At 37.1% G+C, this 19,244-nt stretch overlaps 1 protein-coding gene across 2 annotated transcripts in view; it reads left to right on the forward strand.

Moving 5' to 3' along the window:
• Positions 1-16,707, forward strand: part of NFAT5 (nuclear factor of activated T cells 5) — a 131,823-nt gene extending 115,116 nt beyond the window's left edge. For both annotated transcript variants that reach the window (XM_030863494.2, XM_030863500.3), the window contains 4 exons: positions 4,022-4,170; positions 4,980-7,485; positions 8,140-8,383; positions 8,832-16,707. In XM_030863494.2, coding sequence (XP_030719354.1) covers positions 4,022-4,170; positions 4,980-7,485; positions 8,140-8,375 — 2,891 coding nt within the window. In that variant the 3' untranslated portion in view covers positions 8,376-8,383; positions 8,832-16,707. The remainder of the gene's footprint in view (positions 1-4,021; positions 4,171-4,979; positions 7,486-8,139; positions 8,384-8,831) is intronic.
• The last annotated feature ends 2,537 nt before the right edge of the window (positions 16,708-19,244 follow it).

The following is a 19,244-nucleotide window of genomic DNA, read 5'->3' on the forward strand; positions in this document are numbered from 1 at the left end:
TCCGCGGCATGTGGGATCTTCCCGGACCGGGGCACAAACCCGTATCCACTGCATCGGCAGGCGGACTCTCAACCACTGCGCCACCAGGGAAGCCCGGATAGAACTTTTAGCTTATGAGTTTTACAAGAGTTTTACTTTTTGAAGATGGTGAAATTTGAGCAAAATGCTGAAGACAAGTTTAAGATCTGTAAAATGTGATTTTTTACTTTTTGTAATACTTTTGATTGGGGAGATGCTGTGGAAATTTAATTATGGAAAACAAAAAAACAACCTGTACCTTTCTTGTAATTGTGGCATGCTTGGGTGATTTAGTGGCAAATAAACATTTCCCAGCAGGCCTTTTATTGATTGCACTTACTGCAAGCCTGCTGGGAAGTGGAGCCCATTTTTGGCTGATGAGCTCTGACTGCCATTTTGGAAACTAATCTCTACTCCTTAGCTCAGTATGCTCCCTCAGGTCCTCCTCTCATCTCCAATTCTCAGTCCAAATAAAGCTGTTTTTCCTGAGGGGGTGGTGGGGGAGATAGTATAGACTCACTTTTCCCTGTTCCTCCTTTCTAAATCTACTTAATACCTTGGAAATATTCAGCAGTATAAAATGACTTTGAAATATAGAAAAAAGGAATAGGACTGGCTAAAGACCTTAGAACTTACAGAACAACACCAAGTGAGTTAACTGGTTTTCTTTTTATCTCCAATTTATCTGAGTCGGGCAGCAGTTGCGACTCAGAACTGGCAACAGGCATAGACAAAATAATAAATCTGTAAATAAGCATGAAAAGCCTGTTCTCTTTGGCCAAAAGATCAGGAAAGGGAAAGCCCAGTAGAGACTTAGTGAGATGACTCATACCAAGTGACAGCAGCTGACCCATTAGCAGTGTTTGGGGGCCAACCCATCCCCTACCCAAACCTGCAATAGCAACAGCAGAATTTGGAAGGGTTAGCCCACCCCATTCCCCACATCCGCCAACTGGTAATGGACCTGATCTGCCAACAGTGGAACCAGGAGGCCCAAAACACAGGGCTCTATGTGCCAGCAGCAGCAGGTCAGTATGTCTGCAGGAGTGGCAAGGGCAGAACCCAGGGGGCCAACCCATCCTCCACCCCACAGCAGGCAGCAGCACACAGGCTCCCTCCACCTGCACTGGTGGTACCAGTAGGCCCTGTGTGTCTTTATCCTTCCCCCAACAGTGGAGAGAGAACTAGACCTGGCAACACCTGGCCCTCCACCAGGGCCATAGTAAGATCCAGACCAAGTGTCTCGCAACCCTCTATCCAATGGCAGAAGGCAATCCAGGGGCAGAAGGTACACTAGACCAGGGTCTCCCAAACCTCTGCCCAGTGGCAGAGAGCTATGCAGCCCAGACCCCACAGTTCTTGACCTTGTACCCAGTGGCAAAAGAGAGCACATGTAGTTGCTTCCCTTCCCCAGCAGCACCAACAGTGATATAATGGGAACCCCATTAGTACCAGGAGACCAGAGAACATACCAGGAGAAAGGTTTTCCCTCCTCCAGGTCTAGCACCCCTCACCCCCACCTAATGACACCAGGCAGCCCAGGGAAGCACCTTCCACTCCTTCAGGCAGCACCAGCAGGATTCCAGCTGGAGCTCACGCAAAGCTAACACAACAAGCAGACCAGAATAGGGCTCAGAAAACTAAATTATCATTGGCCGTACAAAGACTTTATGCATATGGCCATAGAAAGACTTGTATCTTTGAGTGAGCATTAGACAAAAAGTCCTTTCCTTGTTTCTCTATGCTAGTAGACATACCTATTTGTGAATAGTCTCCTTAGGAGAAGTAAAAGACTCTTGCTCAACTTATTCCACGTATTCTCACTTTCCAGAAGAAGAAAAATCACACTAATAAGAATTATTCTCTGGGAATTCCCTGGCTGTCCAGTGGTTAGGACTTGGGCTTCCATTGCCGTGGGCCAGGGTTTGATCTCTGGTCAGGGAACTAAGATCCCACAAGCCGTGCAGTGAGGTCGAGAGAGAGAGAGAGAGAGAGAGAATTATTCCCTAAATAAATTTGGGGCAAATATGCATATAGATCTGTTAAGCAGTAACTGTGTAGGTGATGCATTTGTTTGTCAATGGATATTTATATGCAGTGTCTAATTGAAATGTAATATAAACTTGGTTTTAGATACTGAAATTTTTTAGGCCAGAAATACTGTTAATGAAAATATGTAACACTATAAGATTAACCAAATAGCCCACAACAAACTAAATTGACTACGATAAAGGAAAAGTAAAATTAATTCATTCATTTCTTCATTCAACAAATATTTATTAATTACCTACTATGCATCAGTCAACAACAACAAAATCTCTGCCTTCATGGAACTCATATTCTAATAGAATTCAAAAGCAAGAATAGCAGTTGATATTACAGGGTCAACGTAAGACAACACTAATGGTCTTTCAGATTGTCTTGTGGGGTGGGCCTGAATTACTTCTAAATGCCTGCCCTGTGCATGATCTGAAGCTTTGTCTCAGACAGAATTGGATTGTGAGTTGAATCATATTGGTATTGATAGTATCTAGGTGAAAATAGGTCCAGAGAACTCATGAGTAAATAATTAATTTCTTAGAGTAATAAAGCGTAGAATATTGAAAGTTAAATGGGCACTTTGCCCTCCCCCAGTATAATCAATTTCCATAGGAATTGTTTCTAGCCAGCTGGCTGTGAGACAAGCTGAATAAAGACTAGAAGGTTTCAAATATTTTTAAATCAAAATATTTACGAAGATAACTATCCTGCTCATATACCATATTCCATTTTAAAACCCTCTTTGTAGCCAGGATTTCTTCTCAATATCAAATTAAGAAATCTATGTATAAAGATATCAAATCACTATGTTGTATACCTAAGGCTAATATAATATTGTATGTTAATTATAATTCATAAAAAAAGTTTAACAGCTGAGCCTTCTGGGGAATCTATATTTCTTTACACAGGGTCTCAAAGTAGTGGTAAACCTTTAGATCAGAATTTGGCTATGTGTTCAATTTAGAAGACTGCCATTAGTGATTATCAGTACGCTCCACTAAGTGCCAATAGCAGGCTTAAATAGACGAAAAAGAAGAAAGAGAATCAAGAGGGAAAAATAATTATAATGAAGTGGTAGAACTTACCTATCTGCTGTGTATTGCCTTTCCTTGGTTGTTAATCTATAACTACTTCTGAAAACAGAAGTAGATGGAAGTAGAAAAATACTTGTTGGTTTTGCTTTGGAAATTTAATTGGTAAACCTAAAATAGGACTTAAATTTTTTTCTTTTCAGAAGTTTAAGTACTATCTAAAAGAGAAATGTGTTCATGTGTCAACTTGGCAAATTCAAGTCTTCTAAGACATTAATTTAGAAAAGTGAAATCTGTTTGGTTAATTGGTGGCATCTTTTAATGAGAAGCTTGAGTTTTGTTGAGGAAAGAAATGTTCAGACAATCCTATGGCCTTTAAAAAGTTTGGCTTTATACTGCCAGGCAGCCAGATACTAAGAGGAGAACATAACAGTTGTAATTGAGTAGCTTGAACCTCCTAGAGATTTCCAAGCTGTATCCTATAATATATTATGGTCATGTTAAGCAGTGTATTCATTCAGGCACCTTGGAAGGGCTGGGGAGTATCACTTGATAACTGAAATGCTCAATTGTTGATATTTAACTCATAGTCTCAGGCTCTTACCAGGAGTCCTCAGGGCACTGATACTTAAAAAGAGGGAAGGCAAAGAATTCCCTGGTGGTCCAGTGGTTAGGACTCTGCACTCTCACTGCCAAGGGACCTGGGTTCAATCCCTGGTCAGGGAAATAAGATCCCACATGCCACGCAGCATGACCAAGAAAAAAAAAAAAAGAGGGCACATTTTGATACACCAGTTTTGTATCTCATGCTACCATCATAGCATCAAAAAATAGACGTTTAAATCATGACTAATGTCAACACACAGTAGAATGAAATAGTTGATGATTTCAGTGATTTTAAACTTTTCTTTCTTTTTTTGATATGTGTGCAGCAATGAAAACTGCTGGATGTAACTTAGATAAGGTAAATATTCTTCCTAATGCTCTGATCACTCCACTCATATCAAGCAGTGTGATTAAGAGTGAAGATGTTACTCCAATGGAAGTAACAGCAGAGAAAAGATCTTCCCCTATTTTTAAGGTGAGCTGCATTGACTAGTGCCCCACATGTTAACCTCAAATATAAAAATTGCTATATTTTGAGTAGTTTGACTTCTTTTCCCCATATTTATGCTTTTTACTTCTCCTATTTCTTTTATATCTGTTTCTCTTCGGATTCACTTAATGAATTTTGCTTTGCAGAGTAAATGATTTTATATTCAAATAAAATAGCCTGCGAAGCAACTTCCAATATACATTTTTTTTAACATCTTTATTGGAGTATAATTGCTTTACAATGGTGTGTTAGTTTCTGCTGTATCACAGAGTGAATCAGCTATACGCCAATATACATTTTTGACAAGGGAGGGATTAATACATTACCTAGACCTTTGTGATGTGTGGTATTAATGAAAGTACTGGTTTTAGCATTTTCAAAACTAGAGACATTTTATTTCCTTTTCTCCACCAGTCTTTTCCTAAAGCTCCTTTTCCATTTTATCTTTGTTCCCCCCTCTCAATAATGTTACCAGTGATCCACAAATGGACATATTTTTAAATTGGCTATTAATTCATCAACCATAGAATTATTGTGTTCTTACTCTCCAGCAGCTGATTATTCTTCTACTTATTTGACTATCTTTGCTTATAATACTTATTTAAAAATCCCGATGACAGTAAGACATAATGTTATCACTGAGAATCACAGTCTTACACCTGTTTTCCAAATAATAATATAGAGGGTAAAATTGGCCCTGCATATGTTTTTATAATAATAATAATTTTTGAAGTATCATATGAGTTCATTTAATATTTATATGTACATGTTATTTGGCAATTTTTATTTTTTAGACTACAAAGACAGTTGGATCCACTCAACAAACATTAGAAAATATCTCTAACATAGCAGGAAATGGGTCTTTTTCATCATCATCATCATCTTCCCACTTACCTTCTGAAAACGAAAAGCAACAACAGATTCAGCCCAAGGCATACAACCCAGAGACCCTGACAACTATCCAAACACAGGACATTTCACAGCCTGGTACCTTTCCAGCAGTTTCTGCTTCTAGTCAGCTGCCCAACAGTGATGCACTACTGCAGCAGGCTACACAGTTTCAGACAAGAGAAACTCAGTCTAGAGAGGTATTACAGTCAGATGGTACAGTGGTTAATTTGTCACACCTGACTGAGGCATCACAGCAACAGCAGCAGTCACCACTACAAGAACAAGCACAGACTTTACAGCAGCAGATTTCATCAAATATTTTCCCATCACCAAATAGTGTGAGTCAGCAGCTACAGAATACAATTCAACAGCTGCAGGCAGGAAGTTTTACAGGCAGTACTACTAGTGGCAGCAATGGAAATGTTGACTTGGTCCAACAAGTTTTAGAGGCACAACAACAGTTATCTTCAGTTTTATTTTCTGCTCCAGATGGTAATGAGAATGTTCAAGAACAGCTTAGTGCAGACATTTTTCAACAAGTCAGTCAAATTCAAAATAGCGTAAGCCCTGGAATGTTTTCCTCAACAGAGCCAGCAGTCCATACCAGACCAGATAATTTAATAGCTGGAAGAGCTGAAAGTGTTCACCCACAGAATGAAAACACATTATCTAATCAACAACAGCAACAACAGCAACAGCAAGTGATGGAATCATCAGCTGCAATGGTGATAGAGATGCAACAGAGTATCTGCCAGGCAGCTGCCCAGATTCAGTCAGAGCTATTTCCTTCAACTGCTTCAGCAAATGGAAACCTTCAGCAGTCTCCAGTTTACCAGCAGACTTCTCATATGATGAGTGCGTTATCAGCCAATGAGGACATGCAAATGCAATGTGAATTGTTTTCTTCTCCTCCTGCAGTTTCTGGAAATGAAACTGCTACAACCACCACACAGCAGGTTGCAACTCCTGGCACTACCATGTTTCAGACATCAAGTTCAGCAGATGGAGAAGAAACTGGAACACAAGCAAAACAGATTCAGAACAGTGTCTTTCAGACCATGGTCCAAATGCAACATAGTGGAGAGAGTCAACCTCAAGTTAGCCTTTTTTCATCTACGAAAAGTATGATAAGTGTTCAAAATAATGGTACTCAGCAGCAAGGTAATGGTTTATTCCAGCAAGGTAATGAGATGATGTCACTCCAATCAGGGAATTTTTTGCAGCAGTCTTCTCAATCACAGGCTCAACTCTTTCATCCTCAGAATCCTATTGCTGATGCTCAGAACCTTTCCCAGGAAACTCAAGGTTCTATTTTTCATAGTCCAAGTCCTATTGTCCACAGTCAGACTTCTACAACCTCCTCTGAACCAATGCAGCCTCCAATGTTTCACTCTCAAAATACCATGGCTGTGCTACAGGGCTCTTCTGTTCCTCAAGACCAGCAGTCAGCCAACATATTTCTTTCCCAGAGTCCAATGAATAATCTTCAAACTAACACAGTAGCCCAAGAAGAACAGATTTCATTTTTTGCAGCTCAGAATTCAATTTCTCCACTTCAGTCAACATCAAACACTGAGCAGCAAGCTGCATTCCAACAGCAGGCTCCAATATCACACATCCAGACCCCTATGCTTTCCCAAGAACAGGCACAACCCTCCCAGCAAGGTCTGTTTCAGCCTCAGGTTTCCCTGGGCTCCCTTCCTCCTAATCCAATGCCTCAAAACCAACAAGGAACAATCTTCCAGTCACAGCACTCAATGGTTGCCATCCAGAGTAACTCTGCATCCCAGGAGCAGCAGCAGCAGCAACAGCAGCAGCAGCAGCAGCAGCAGCAGCAGCAACAGCAGAGCATCTTATTCAGCAATCAGAATACCATGGCTCCAATGGCATCTCAAAAGCAGCCACCACCAAACATGATATTCAACCCAAGTCACAATCCAATGGCTAATCAAGAGCAGCAGAACCAGTCAATTTTTCATCAACAAAATAATATGGCCCCAATGAATCAAGAACAGCAGCCCATGCAATTTCAGAACCAGCCCACAGTTTCCTCACTTCAGAACCCAGGTCCTGCCCAGTCCGAATCATCACAGACCTCCTTGTTCCATAGCTCTCCTCAGATTCAGTTGGTCCAAGGGTCACCCAGTTCTCAAGAGCAGCAAGTAACACTCTTCCTTTCTCCAGCATCCATGTCTGCATTGCAGAACAGTATAAACCAACAAGACATGCAACAGTCTCCCCTTTATTCCCCTCAGAACAACATGCCTGGAATCCAGGGAGCCACATCTTCACCTCAACCACAGGCTACTTTATTTCACAACACTACAGGAGGCACAATGAACCAACTACAAAATTCTCCTGGCTCTTCTCAGCAGACTTCAGGAATGTTCTTATTTGGCATTCAAAATAGTAAGAAACTCTTTCTAATTTCTCATTTCTTAAATGTTATTGGTCGAAATGGTCACATTATTATTACTAGAAGAAAGCACAACGTAGCGGTTTTAAGAGCACAGATTGTAGTTAGACACAATTGAGTTCAAATCCCAGCTATACCACTTACAGACTGAGACCTTAGGATATTTGACCTGCATGAACCTCAGTTTCCATATCTAAAGTGGTGGTAATATTACATACTTGAAAAGGATATTGGGAGGATTAAATGTGGTAACATATATAAATGTATGTGTTTGCCATTTTAAGATATAAACTTGAAAGGAAAATGAAGTAAGAATGACAGAAAATTTTTCAGCCAATTAAAGTAAGTAGTTTCCAAGGAGGTAGAAAACCATGTTTCTTTAAATGTTTATATAGCAAGGAAATTATATAGGACTTATGGTGATAACTAAGCATTGTTGTATTTTTATACTGCTTAGAGGAAACCTAGGATGAATTCTACTACTGTTCAATGAAAACCTTTTTGGAGGCTGTCAGGTGCCTCACTTTTAACTCTATAATGAGCAAACACAGTAATGAATTTATCCCAGCCACTAATAAATACCTTCTTATGAATCTTAACAGAAAATAACTAATCAGGTAGCTTCTCTATTTTAAATATCTCTGCAGACTGTAGTCAGCTTTTAACTTCTGGACCAGCTACATTGCCAGATCAGTTGATGGCCATAAGTCAGCCAGGCCAACCGCAAAACGAGGGCCAGCCACCTGTGACAACACTTCTTTCTCAGCAAATGCCAGAGAATTCTCCATTGGCATCCTCTATAAACACCAATCAGAACATTGAAAAGATTGATTTGCTTGTTTCATTGCAAAACCAAGGGAACAACTTAACTGGCTCCTTTTAACTGGATATGTGAGTATTGCATTTTGGCTTTTTTCTTATTGAAAAGCATCAATAAATTTTATTATTCTTAGCAGATTTGAGTTAAGTAATAACACTGTTAGGACTCTCATCTTTTAAAATATGGCTTTCTCACAAGATGGTACTTTTTTACCCTAAATAAATTACTCTGAATGATAGCTTAGGTCATATTGTTAATACTGGGCATTCCTTCTGGCTCTAAGCTTCTTTTCCTTGGAATGACAGAACATCCGATGAATGTACTATATATCAGATATAATTATGACTCATATCTCCGTTCCTCAAGAAATAAATATTGAATCTGAAAAGTCTGACAGTATAAATGTGATAAAGTATCATTTGTAGTACTGTAATATACTTTGGGATCATTCAGGGCTACGGGAACTTTGTAAAGGCTTTCCCTCCCTATTGAGTTATATTAAACTTCTTCTTTTTTTAGAAATTCCATGAAGAAAATCCTGATTTCAAGATACCCTGAGATCTTGTGATTCCATGAGGATTATTGAACTGTTACTTTAAAAAGAAAACAAAATATGAAAAACTGTGATTGAATAAATGGATGGATTTTACTCTGACTGCAAAAGAGCACACCTGTGCTGCCTATTGCAGTGATTAACCACCATTGTTAACACCTTTTTATTTTATATTCCTAATAACAGTGATGACTGAGAATCTATTTGAGTTTCCAGCTGACAGAATTAATTGTTGCTATTTTCCTAGGCATTATTTCTTTAAAAGTACAGTTTAAATTGATAAGCTGGATCACTCAGTTATTATTGCTATTAGAAAATAATTCATGTTTCATGTTTACTTTTGTTCTTCATTCAGATTTTCTTTCCTGCATTTAGTCAAGTAGTGGCTTTTGAAAAAGGAAAGTTCAAATCATAACTTAGGCTGTGATTTTTCAATATAAAAAGCACAGCTATTGGCCAAAGTGAAGCAGTCTTCATTCAGTTTTTATAGAGAAACTGAAGGGGTAACATTCTGACAGGTAAGCTGTATTAAGAGCTCTACACAGATAAGAGGACTCTATTTATCACAGACAACACACAAACTGGGAACAGCTGGAATGCTATTGATTTTATTTTTCAGAGAGTTGTTAATTCTCTGTGTTTCTGTTAAGGGTTTTAGCCGTAACTGTGCATAGAAAAATATAAACATCTTGCTCTATTTAAAAATGAAGGGGATAATATATGGTAAATTATGTTCTGATATCCTCCTACAATAGTTAAAACTGACAGAGTAATTCAAGTCTGTTTTCGTCTTATCCCAGTCTTGAACTGGTATTCCATTTTTATGTTCAGCGATACTGTTCTTCCCCTCTTCTTCACTTTATTTTAGACAATTAGTAATATATTACTAGCTTTGTGATCCTGTAGTAACTTAAATGAAAAGACCACTTTGATCTGGGGTAACCCAGCAACTCCTGCAGCACAGGCCGGGGGGTATCCTTTCAGGAATGAGGGGAGCTGACTCCTGAGAAACAAGAAACAATGCATTTTTTTTTCCATGAACGGTGCTGTTCTGACGTCTTCAAATTTTTCCCTCTAATAGGAAACAGTGTAAATGTTAACCTGAAAAAAAAAAAGACAAACTAAAATTTCTTGAAACATCACTTCTCCCTGAGCTGCAGTGAGTGTAATTCACTTGTCACCTCAGTGCTTTACAGTTTGAAGTGGTCACTTATCTGATGGTTCCCACAAGCCTTAGGCTTTACAGGGTCATATCATTGACTTAATATGAAGAATTAATTTGTGTTACATCTATACAGAGCAAAATAACACACTCCAGAACTTGCAGTTGTAGCATTAGTTATACAGATTTGGGTGTTCGCACCACCCATGGGATGCCTGCTTCTCTCTACAACCTGTTGTCTGGACACATGCTTATGTCTTACTCTCCTTTTGGCATGTAGAAAGCTGTTAATACAGTTTAAGGCCAAATTGTGTGTGGCTTCTATATGTAGATAAGATGTTTTGGCATTCTTGTCAGTTTCATTTATTTTTTAAGTGTACAAAAAATAGCCTGTTAATTGTTTGTTGAAGGCTACAATTCTGTTTTTTATTTTTTCTATCTGATACATTTAGCTGAACTTTGTGGAATTGTGGTGTTGGTTTTGTTTATACAGTCAGATTTTTCCCCCTTTTTGTGATGGTCTTCCTTGGTTCTTTGTGCTCTTCTTTAATTTGTTTTTTCTCTTTGTTCTCATTTATTCTTCCCTCCACCCCCAACCCTTTCTTTCTCTCTCTGATTGAGAGTCATTGAATTATGTTTTCAGTAGTACAGGCTTCTTGCCGATATGAAGGGAACTTTTCAGAAAGAGACCTACTCTGGGTCATTTAATTTTGAATACAGTTTTCAATCGTTCAAGTTTTGGATGGTTTATATCTAATGTGTGTTTCATTTTTTTGGAAAGCTATATTTTGTATTTAGGAAATGGTATACTATTTTGCTATTTGTACTGAGTGAGTACATTGGCATAAATATAGAAATTTATATATATACATATATATAAACTATTCTTTTTTTGCCACACATTTTTGTGGTAAATTTGTGAGTTTGTCTGATGTTCTACCACAACGTGGCGTCTGATAAAAGTGAGGGGGGGTTTGTTATGTCTTTATTGAGTATTTAAGTATCTTTTGAAACAAATGACCTTTTCATCTGTGGCCATTCCATCAGGCGGTTCCTTGATGTGATTAGTGGGCTAAAGGCAGCTCACTGTGTGTTCGCTGGATCTTTCACTCAGCAAAACGTTAGAGTAAGGAAACCCATCCAGGCAGTTGTGTAAGTTGAGTTTCACAAGAATGAGCCATTCAGTCTTTGCTCACTATATATTTAATATTTTATTATTGTTGTTATTGTTATTATTAATTGGCTTTCTGTATTCTATGCCTTTTATTTATAAAGACACTAAAAAAACCCCATGTTTGTAATTTTAATAACATTTTCCCCATCTTGTAATATCCAGAGCTACTTTATAAATTCTCTAAACCAAAAGCATTTTCCTCAATATATCTCTCTCTCCCCACCCCATCAGGAAAATTTACCCAGTATAGTTCAGGGTATGAGAAGGACCACACAATCCAGTGCTCCAGTTTTAAAATGTAAAACTCTTAACTGCAGAGGGTTGACTCATGTCAGTAAGCTTATCCAGTGGTATAAAAATAAGAAGTAGAAATAAAATGCTGTAAGTTTATTTCTGAGTTTTCTGAATTTTTTCCCAAGAGATTACACAGGAGACTCAGGAAGTCTATTTGTTCATCAAGTTCCAGTTAGAATGTTAACACTGCTGTATGGATAAAGTGGTGGCAAGAAGACTGGCTTGGGTGCTGACTTCTGTTATTTAGCAAGAAGTTTATCATTGTAAAATGCTGATTGCCAATGCCAAGTCACCAGGGACCAATTTTCTGTTTTATAATATCTAAGTTTAGAACAGAACATACACCTGAACTGTAGTGGTTTGATTGGATGGAGGCAGAAAACCCAATTTTTATTTTCATAAGTTTTGTGGTTATTTGTACAAGGGCTGTGCTAAGATACCATATTCTTATTCAATAATGATGATTTTTTTTTTTTACATTGTTAAATGTTCCTTACCCCTAAAAGGTCAATGTTAAGTATAGCATTCAGAACATACTATTTGGTTACAAAAAGTACTCGTCTTCTTATTGAAGAGTTAGCTTAGTAGTCAGTGGTTGATACTTGTGCTAATAATGCAGTTTCAAGATTACTGTTACAAGTTATATCTACATATAGGAGAGACTCCATGAGCCAACAGAGGCCTTGGAAACAACAATTTATTAAATTTACTTATGGCAGAAGGACCTAAATAAACTATAAACCACATTTTATTCCTTTTTATTGTTACATTCAATCGTTCTTGCTTTTAGCAACTCACATTAATGCTTGGAGCTTACCTGTGTGTCTGCGTGAGTGTGTGCGCACGCGCGCGCGCGCGTGTGTGTGTGTGTGTGTGTGTGTGTGTGTGTTTTATTCCTTATTGTCATTCCATTATATATCCACACCAACATGGGAGAAAATAATTAGAAGTCATATTTTGCTTCTGAGCTTTATCATGTTACCTTATTCTAATTACAAATAGAGTATCATGTTGTTATCTAACCAATGCAAATCTGTTTTCGCCAGTCTCCCTAGAACAGGTTTTTAAAGGGCTTTGTTTATTATAGAAGCAGTATTAATGAGGGACCTCCCTTCCTTTCTTTTTTTGTAATACTGTATATGCTGTAGTTGGGAATTTCATTATAGTGCATTTCTTGCCCATCAGAACCTCAGTTAATCTGCCTAGGAAAAATTGTGTCAAAGGGAATGAGAAAAGAAGTTATATTTGAGTCCCTCCAAAACTAAGATAATAATTCCTTTTGACCATTTAAGCCATTATAGATGCTTATTTTGGAAAAGTGAAGTCTGTTTAGATGCGTCAGCAATTATAGACCAGAAATTAAATGCTTTAATAACCAAAATCTCAAATTCAGCATGGTTTATAAACATTCACTAGGAGTAATTTGAGAATGTTTCATCTTTCTGGTGAGAATTTCTGTTCTAGTATCTGTTTTCCAGTTGTTTTTTTTCTAATTAATTGAAAATTATATGAGACCTATTAGCTTTACTCTGCTTCATGACCACAGGCTTCATCCCTAACCAAGACAGCCACATTATATCTGCATGCCTTTGGTTATATGGAGAGCCTTAATGAGAGAGAGAGAGAGAGACTGTATATAGTTCATCAGCTTTAGAATCTCATAACATGTATTAAAAATGGTTTTCTTCTCTGCTTATTTGTGTCACTAGAGCTAAATCATGAAGATAATGTTCATACTGTAGTAAATATCAGAATAATACCTAGAATATCATTTGTGAATTGTCCCAGTACTCTAATTGCTTCTTTAATCCCCATTTGTTTTTGTGTCATTCTAGGCTCATTTATTAATAAAATTCTATTTTTACTCCATTTTCTCTTTCAGGAAATTTTTTAAATTAATATTTTAGATCTAGATTAAATGCTTATGGAAAAGTGCCTTTTTACCATGTTAGTGCCCCTTTCTTGTAATTTCATTTTTCACTGTTGCCAAAAACACATAGCAAATGACTTTAATAGCCTCAACTTTCATTTTTTCTATTTAGTCATTTTTTTCTCCATTTCTTGATCACCATAGAAACAACTTCATAACTTTCTAACACCCTTTGGCATAAGAGGAACAGAAAAGATACATAGCTAGAATTGTTTCTTTGAAGGAGGCTAAGTAAAAGATCACAAAATTATACTATTTAGCATTTATAGAAATTAGCTAAATTTGTCTTCATCTTGACCAACTAATAATAGGTCTTATCTGAATGCTATTGAAAATTTTACTATATGTGAGACTATGTACACAAATATGGATAGTTAAATTTCAGAAAGGAAGTGTTTGAAGCACCTTCTCTGATCTTTATTATAAGATGGGTGAAAATAAACCACTAACACATAGTTTAGGTAAAGCTTAGTAATGTCAATTTTTCTAACCATACGGAGTCAAATAATTCATTATAGTGTACTTCTCGTCCATCAGAACTTTAGAAATCTGCCTATGAAAAATAGTGTCAAAGAAAATGAAGTTGTATCTGAGTCCCTCCAGAACTAAAATAATTCCTTGCAGCCAAATACAGTTGGATTGAGTATCCCTCTGTTTTTTGTTAATTTTGCCTATGTTCCAGCTCCTTACCATAGTGGTGGTGCCTGAAGAAAGAGCCATCAGCAACAAACAGGTCAGGAGAGTAGTAGCTTAGGGATAGAGCTGCTTTCCCCATGTGAGTATTTCTGTGACTGTTAGTGGCACTAAAGACTGCAAACCTTTATGCAATATTCTCAATACCCTAATGATATTATGCACTTTAATCATTCCAAAGAAGTCAAGAATGCTGTATAGTTATGATTCCTTCTTGATGAGTATATCTTAACTGTTTAGAATATTTATGTCCCTTTTTATTTTGGATAGCCAACTTGGTATGGAAATATTTTCTAAAAAGTATAGTAGGACTTAAGACTTTGAAATGTAACTGACTATAAGGGGAAATTATTACACTTCAGAAAATCATTTTAGAAACATTAAAATGTTCGGCTTTCTAATGATATGTTTGAGAGTTAATTAAAACCAGCCCTCTTCCTATATTTTTTGTTTCATATTAATAGCATTATAGTATATAGTTTTCTATATATATAGTATGTATAAACCAATGGTTCTCAAAGTGTGGTCCTCAGCCCACCAGCCAACATCCGTATCACCTGGGAACTAGTTAAAAATGCAAAATCTTGGACCTTATCCCAGACATAGTGAATCAGAAACTCTGGAGTGGGACTCAGCAATCTGTTTTTTAACAAGCCTTTCAGGTGATTCTGATACATGCTAAAGTTTGAGAACCACTGGTGTAAACTGTATACAGTAAGATCTAGAAAGGGCTTTTTTTCCCCACTCACACAGACACAGTTATACATTGTTTTTAATGTAAATTCAATTTAACCTGGTTATCTATAATCATTTATTGGCAATGATAATTTATTCTCAGTACTGCCTATAGAAATACAGTATATTTTATGTACATATACAATTAGTCTAGTTATTGATAATTCAGTTAGTTTGGCATTTTCATACCACTTACTAAAAAGTTTACATTAAATGACTGATTTAAATATATAGGTGCAATGTTCTGTGTTTATTTTAACTATTATGACAGTTAAGTAGCTAATACAATTGACGGGTGCTAAAGTCTCCTGTTTATCCATAAAATGGATACATTGTGGGCAGTGATAATAAAAGCTTTCTTTTCATTGCCTCTTACTTTACCAGCAGACCACAATTTTGGCCCATCTAGACCAACTCTCAGAACAAAATTATTTGTCATTCCTTATATTTACATTTGTATCTGAGCTATTAAACAACATAGCTAGCCAGGTCAACAAAACATCTTATTTAATTTCTTTTTTTAATAGATAAATCTTCTTTTAAAATAGCTTGCTTTGTATGAGAATTGATGCACTAGAAATATAACTATCCTTGGAACTTATGCTTCAGACAAGATGTTAAACAAGACACTGTATTATTTAATTTGAGCATTTCTCCCTTCCCAGTTATATGCATCCTGTTAAATGTAAACTAACCATAAGATAAGTAGATTTATTCATTCATTTTAATCTCCCTGTATAATTCAGTACCTCCATAATTGTTGGTGTTTACAAATCACCAATTAATAAACTCATGTAAGAAAAGTAAACATTTCAAAATGAAAATAATTGTACACTCACTTTATGAAAATCACCACTGCTATCTTTGCTTAAAACTAGCAGTGGAAATACAAGTGGCTTACTCTGCAAACTTTGGTGCTGGAAGTACATAGGCAAGCTGTTGGGAGATGCTCTAGCTACATTCCTCCTTTCTTGTTCCCCTTCTCCTCTTCCCCGCTTTATTGCATACTGTATTTGTATATCCAAAGCATTATACCATACCACAATTCTGTTCAACTCCAACTTGTAATATTTCCTTTAAAGGCTCTGTGTTTAACTGTATCACCCTGTTTTGTTTTGTTTTTTTTCCAGAAGTAACTTGCCTGATTTGAAATAGTTTGTATTATTATTATTATTTTAGCTAACGAACCTCAGGACAGCGCGCACACACACACACACACACACACACACACACACATCTCAGATGTTTGAGAGTGGCTTTGGAATCAGACTGTGTCCAATAAAGAACTGTCCTGCATGGAAGTGTTTATGACTTTCATAGCGACAAACTGATTCCAATGATATTGAGCTAATTTCCTCTGATCTAATGAATGTATCTGCTCACCTTGTTCCCTTACATTGAATTGATAAGCTCCAAGTATTTATTACTTTTTTTGACAGTTTTTACTGTTTCATTCATTTCTTTTACTTAGTCTTTTAATGAATATACTACAGTTATGTTATTAACCTGTTCTCAAGTGGTTTAGCTACCATTCTGCCATTTAATTTTTTTATTTAATTTTATTTGCTTGAGCACACTGATCAACCACTGAACTGCCTTCTTCCATTGTCCTGCAATGATGTAAGTAAGGGTTACATTTTTGTGTATATGGCTTTCATAGTTGGGATTTCAGAGCACTGACACCAGATATTTTCAGTTTATTCTCTGAGGGAATTTCATTTGCATCTATGTTTTTAGCTATCTGTGATAACTTGTTAAATATTAAAAAGATATTTTGCTTCTATTGGAACATTTGTATACTTGCAACTATATTTCTGTAAACAGCTGCAGTCAAAAATAAAACATTGAAAGTTTTCATTTTGTAGTAGTTAACTGTCTTTTTTCCTCAGATTTTATGAATGAAGTCATATCCGTGAATGTCAGTTTTGAGCGACATGAGTATGTGATTGAACTTAAAAAATCAGTAGGAAAAGGTATGAAATATAGAAATATTTTTGAATAGTTACATTGTACCAGGAAGTGTACCAAGTGACTTAGTGTAATAGAATTTTTGTTTGTTTTACTTAGTTTAAATGTTTCATGTTTAGTAAAACACTATATACATGTGGTGACAAATCTTGTATTATGGAGGTACTTTTGATGAAAACCACGTCTCTCCAGGCCTCAGTCCCACATCCAGAGGCAATCTGTTTTTATTTTTCTGTAAGTTATTTCCATATATATATATATCAGAATGTGGTACATATATCACTAGTGGTACCCAAAATGATTTCAGGTGATACATGGGTAAACATTATCTATATATATATATATATAAGGTTTGGATGTACATTAGAAAAATATATAATGTGTCTACTTACTAGACTATGGGGAAATGTGAGTCAAAGACAAATACTAAATAAATACTAATACAGGTGATACATGAATATCATGTATGTGATATATAAATAACTGAAGCTTCAGAAGCACTGCTTTAAACAGTATGCTTATACCTTCTTATCAAATATAGACAGTGTCTGTTGATTCTGAGAAAGTGACTGAATTTTTTTAACACATCCAAATGTTTATATATAAATGAGTTGTCACTTTAGGAGTCTAAAGTGACAACAATGCTGCTATTGTTCTAAATATGTTTAAAAGTTGTCTTTTGGCATTATTGACTGCAGCAGCACTGGAAGGGAGTAATAACCAAATGAATTTAAATAAGTATAAATATCAAAAGTACTGGGGTCCAAAAAACAGCGTATGTGGGCAAAAGACTGATCCGAAAATGGGACTGCATATGAGTGGCTGCCGGAAAGGCTGATGCAATCCTGGGTTACATAATTTAAGTTACAGTGTGCAGAACAAGGGAGATAGCTGTCCTGCTTTACTCCAAGCTGGTAAGAGTCCTGCTCTATTATCTTGTGAGGAGCAGACAATTCTCAGCGGCCATATAATTAGGCCTGTAAAAGAACCGAACACCATTTATCCCTGCTCAGGACACAGAGGGACTCTAGAAGTATAAAAGCAGCTATAGTTTCTCGACAGCAACACTTAATGGTCTTTCTCTCAGGAAGACAATTGATTACTACTCTTGTGCTCTATTTCATGTTGTCATTGTCCCTGCCTGCATAGTATTTAAAGCATAGGCTCTTTTTATTAAAAACTAAATTTGTTTACTTATTTATTTACTTTTGGCTGTGTTAGGTCTTCGTTGCTGCGCGCGGGCTTTCTCTAGTTGCGGTGAGCGGGGGCTACTCTTCGTTGTGGTGCTCAGGCTTCTCATTGTGGTGGCTTCTCTTGTTGCGGAGCATGGGCTCTAGGCACGCGGGCTCTAGGGCATATGGGCTCAATAGTTGCGGCTTGCGGGCTCTAGAGCACAGGCCCAGTAGTTGTGGCACACGGCCTTAGTTGTTCCTAGGCACGTGGGATCTTCCTGGACCAGGGCTCGAACCCGTGTCCCCTGCATTGGCAGGCAGATTCTTAACCACTGTGCCGCCGGGGAAGTCCAAAAGCATAGGCTCTTGAGTTTGCCTGCTTGGGTGAAGTTCTGGCTCCTATACCTACTGTTTAACCTCTCCATTCCTCAATTTCTTTATTTATAAAGTGGAAAGAAAAATGAATGATCCTCTTAGGGTTGTTATAAGAATTAAGTAAATTAGGGCTTCCCTGGTGGCGCGGTGGTTGGGGGTCCGCCTGCCGATGCAGGGGACACGGGTTCATGCCCTGGTCCAGGAAGATCCCACATGCCGCGGAGCGGCTAGGCCCGTGAGCCATGGCCGCTGAGTCTGCGCATCCGGAGCCTGTGCTCTGCAACTGGAGAGGCCACAACAGTGAGAGGCCCGCATACCGCAAAAAAAAAATAATAATAATTAAGTAAATTAATCAGTGTAAAACTACTTAGTTCCTGGCACACAGGAGCTAAGTGCCTAATAAGTGTACCAGTCCTGTTGCTACTTTGCTCTTCTGCCTCTGGTGCACTGGATCCATATCCTTTTGCTTTTTCAAATACATCCTCCTGTTCCTTTAATTGTCCTCTTTCTTTTTTTAATTTTTAATTTAATTTTTATTTTATATTGAATTATAGTTGATTTTATGTATGTTAGTTTCATGTTATATTAGTTTCAGGTGTACAGCAAAGTGATTCAAAGTGATTCAATTATACATATACATATATAATTGTCCTCTTTCTCCAGCATGAAAACCTTTCTCTCTGAGTCATATCCACTGGTATATAAATTTTCTGTAATGTCCCTCATCTCTTAAAAATATCAAACAATTTTCTTTGACCACACATCCCCACATCCCCCATATATACTATTTCCACTTTCTCTTATTCATCCTCTTGAACCCATTCCAATCAGGTTTTATCACCCTGCTCTACTGAAATAGCTCATCAGCATCACCAA

Source organism: Globicephala melas, chromosome 19 (genome assembly GCF_963455315.2).
Source record: "Globicephala melas chromosome 19, mGloMel1.2, whole genome shotgun sequence".
Classification (NCBI taxonomy): Eukaryota; Metazoa; Chordata; class Mammalia; order Artiodactyla; family Delphinidae; genus Globicephala; species Globicephala melas.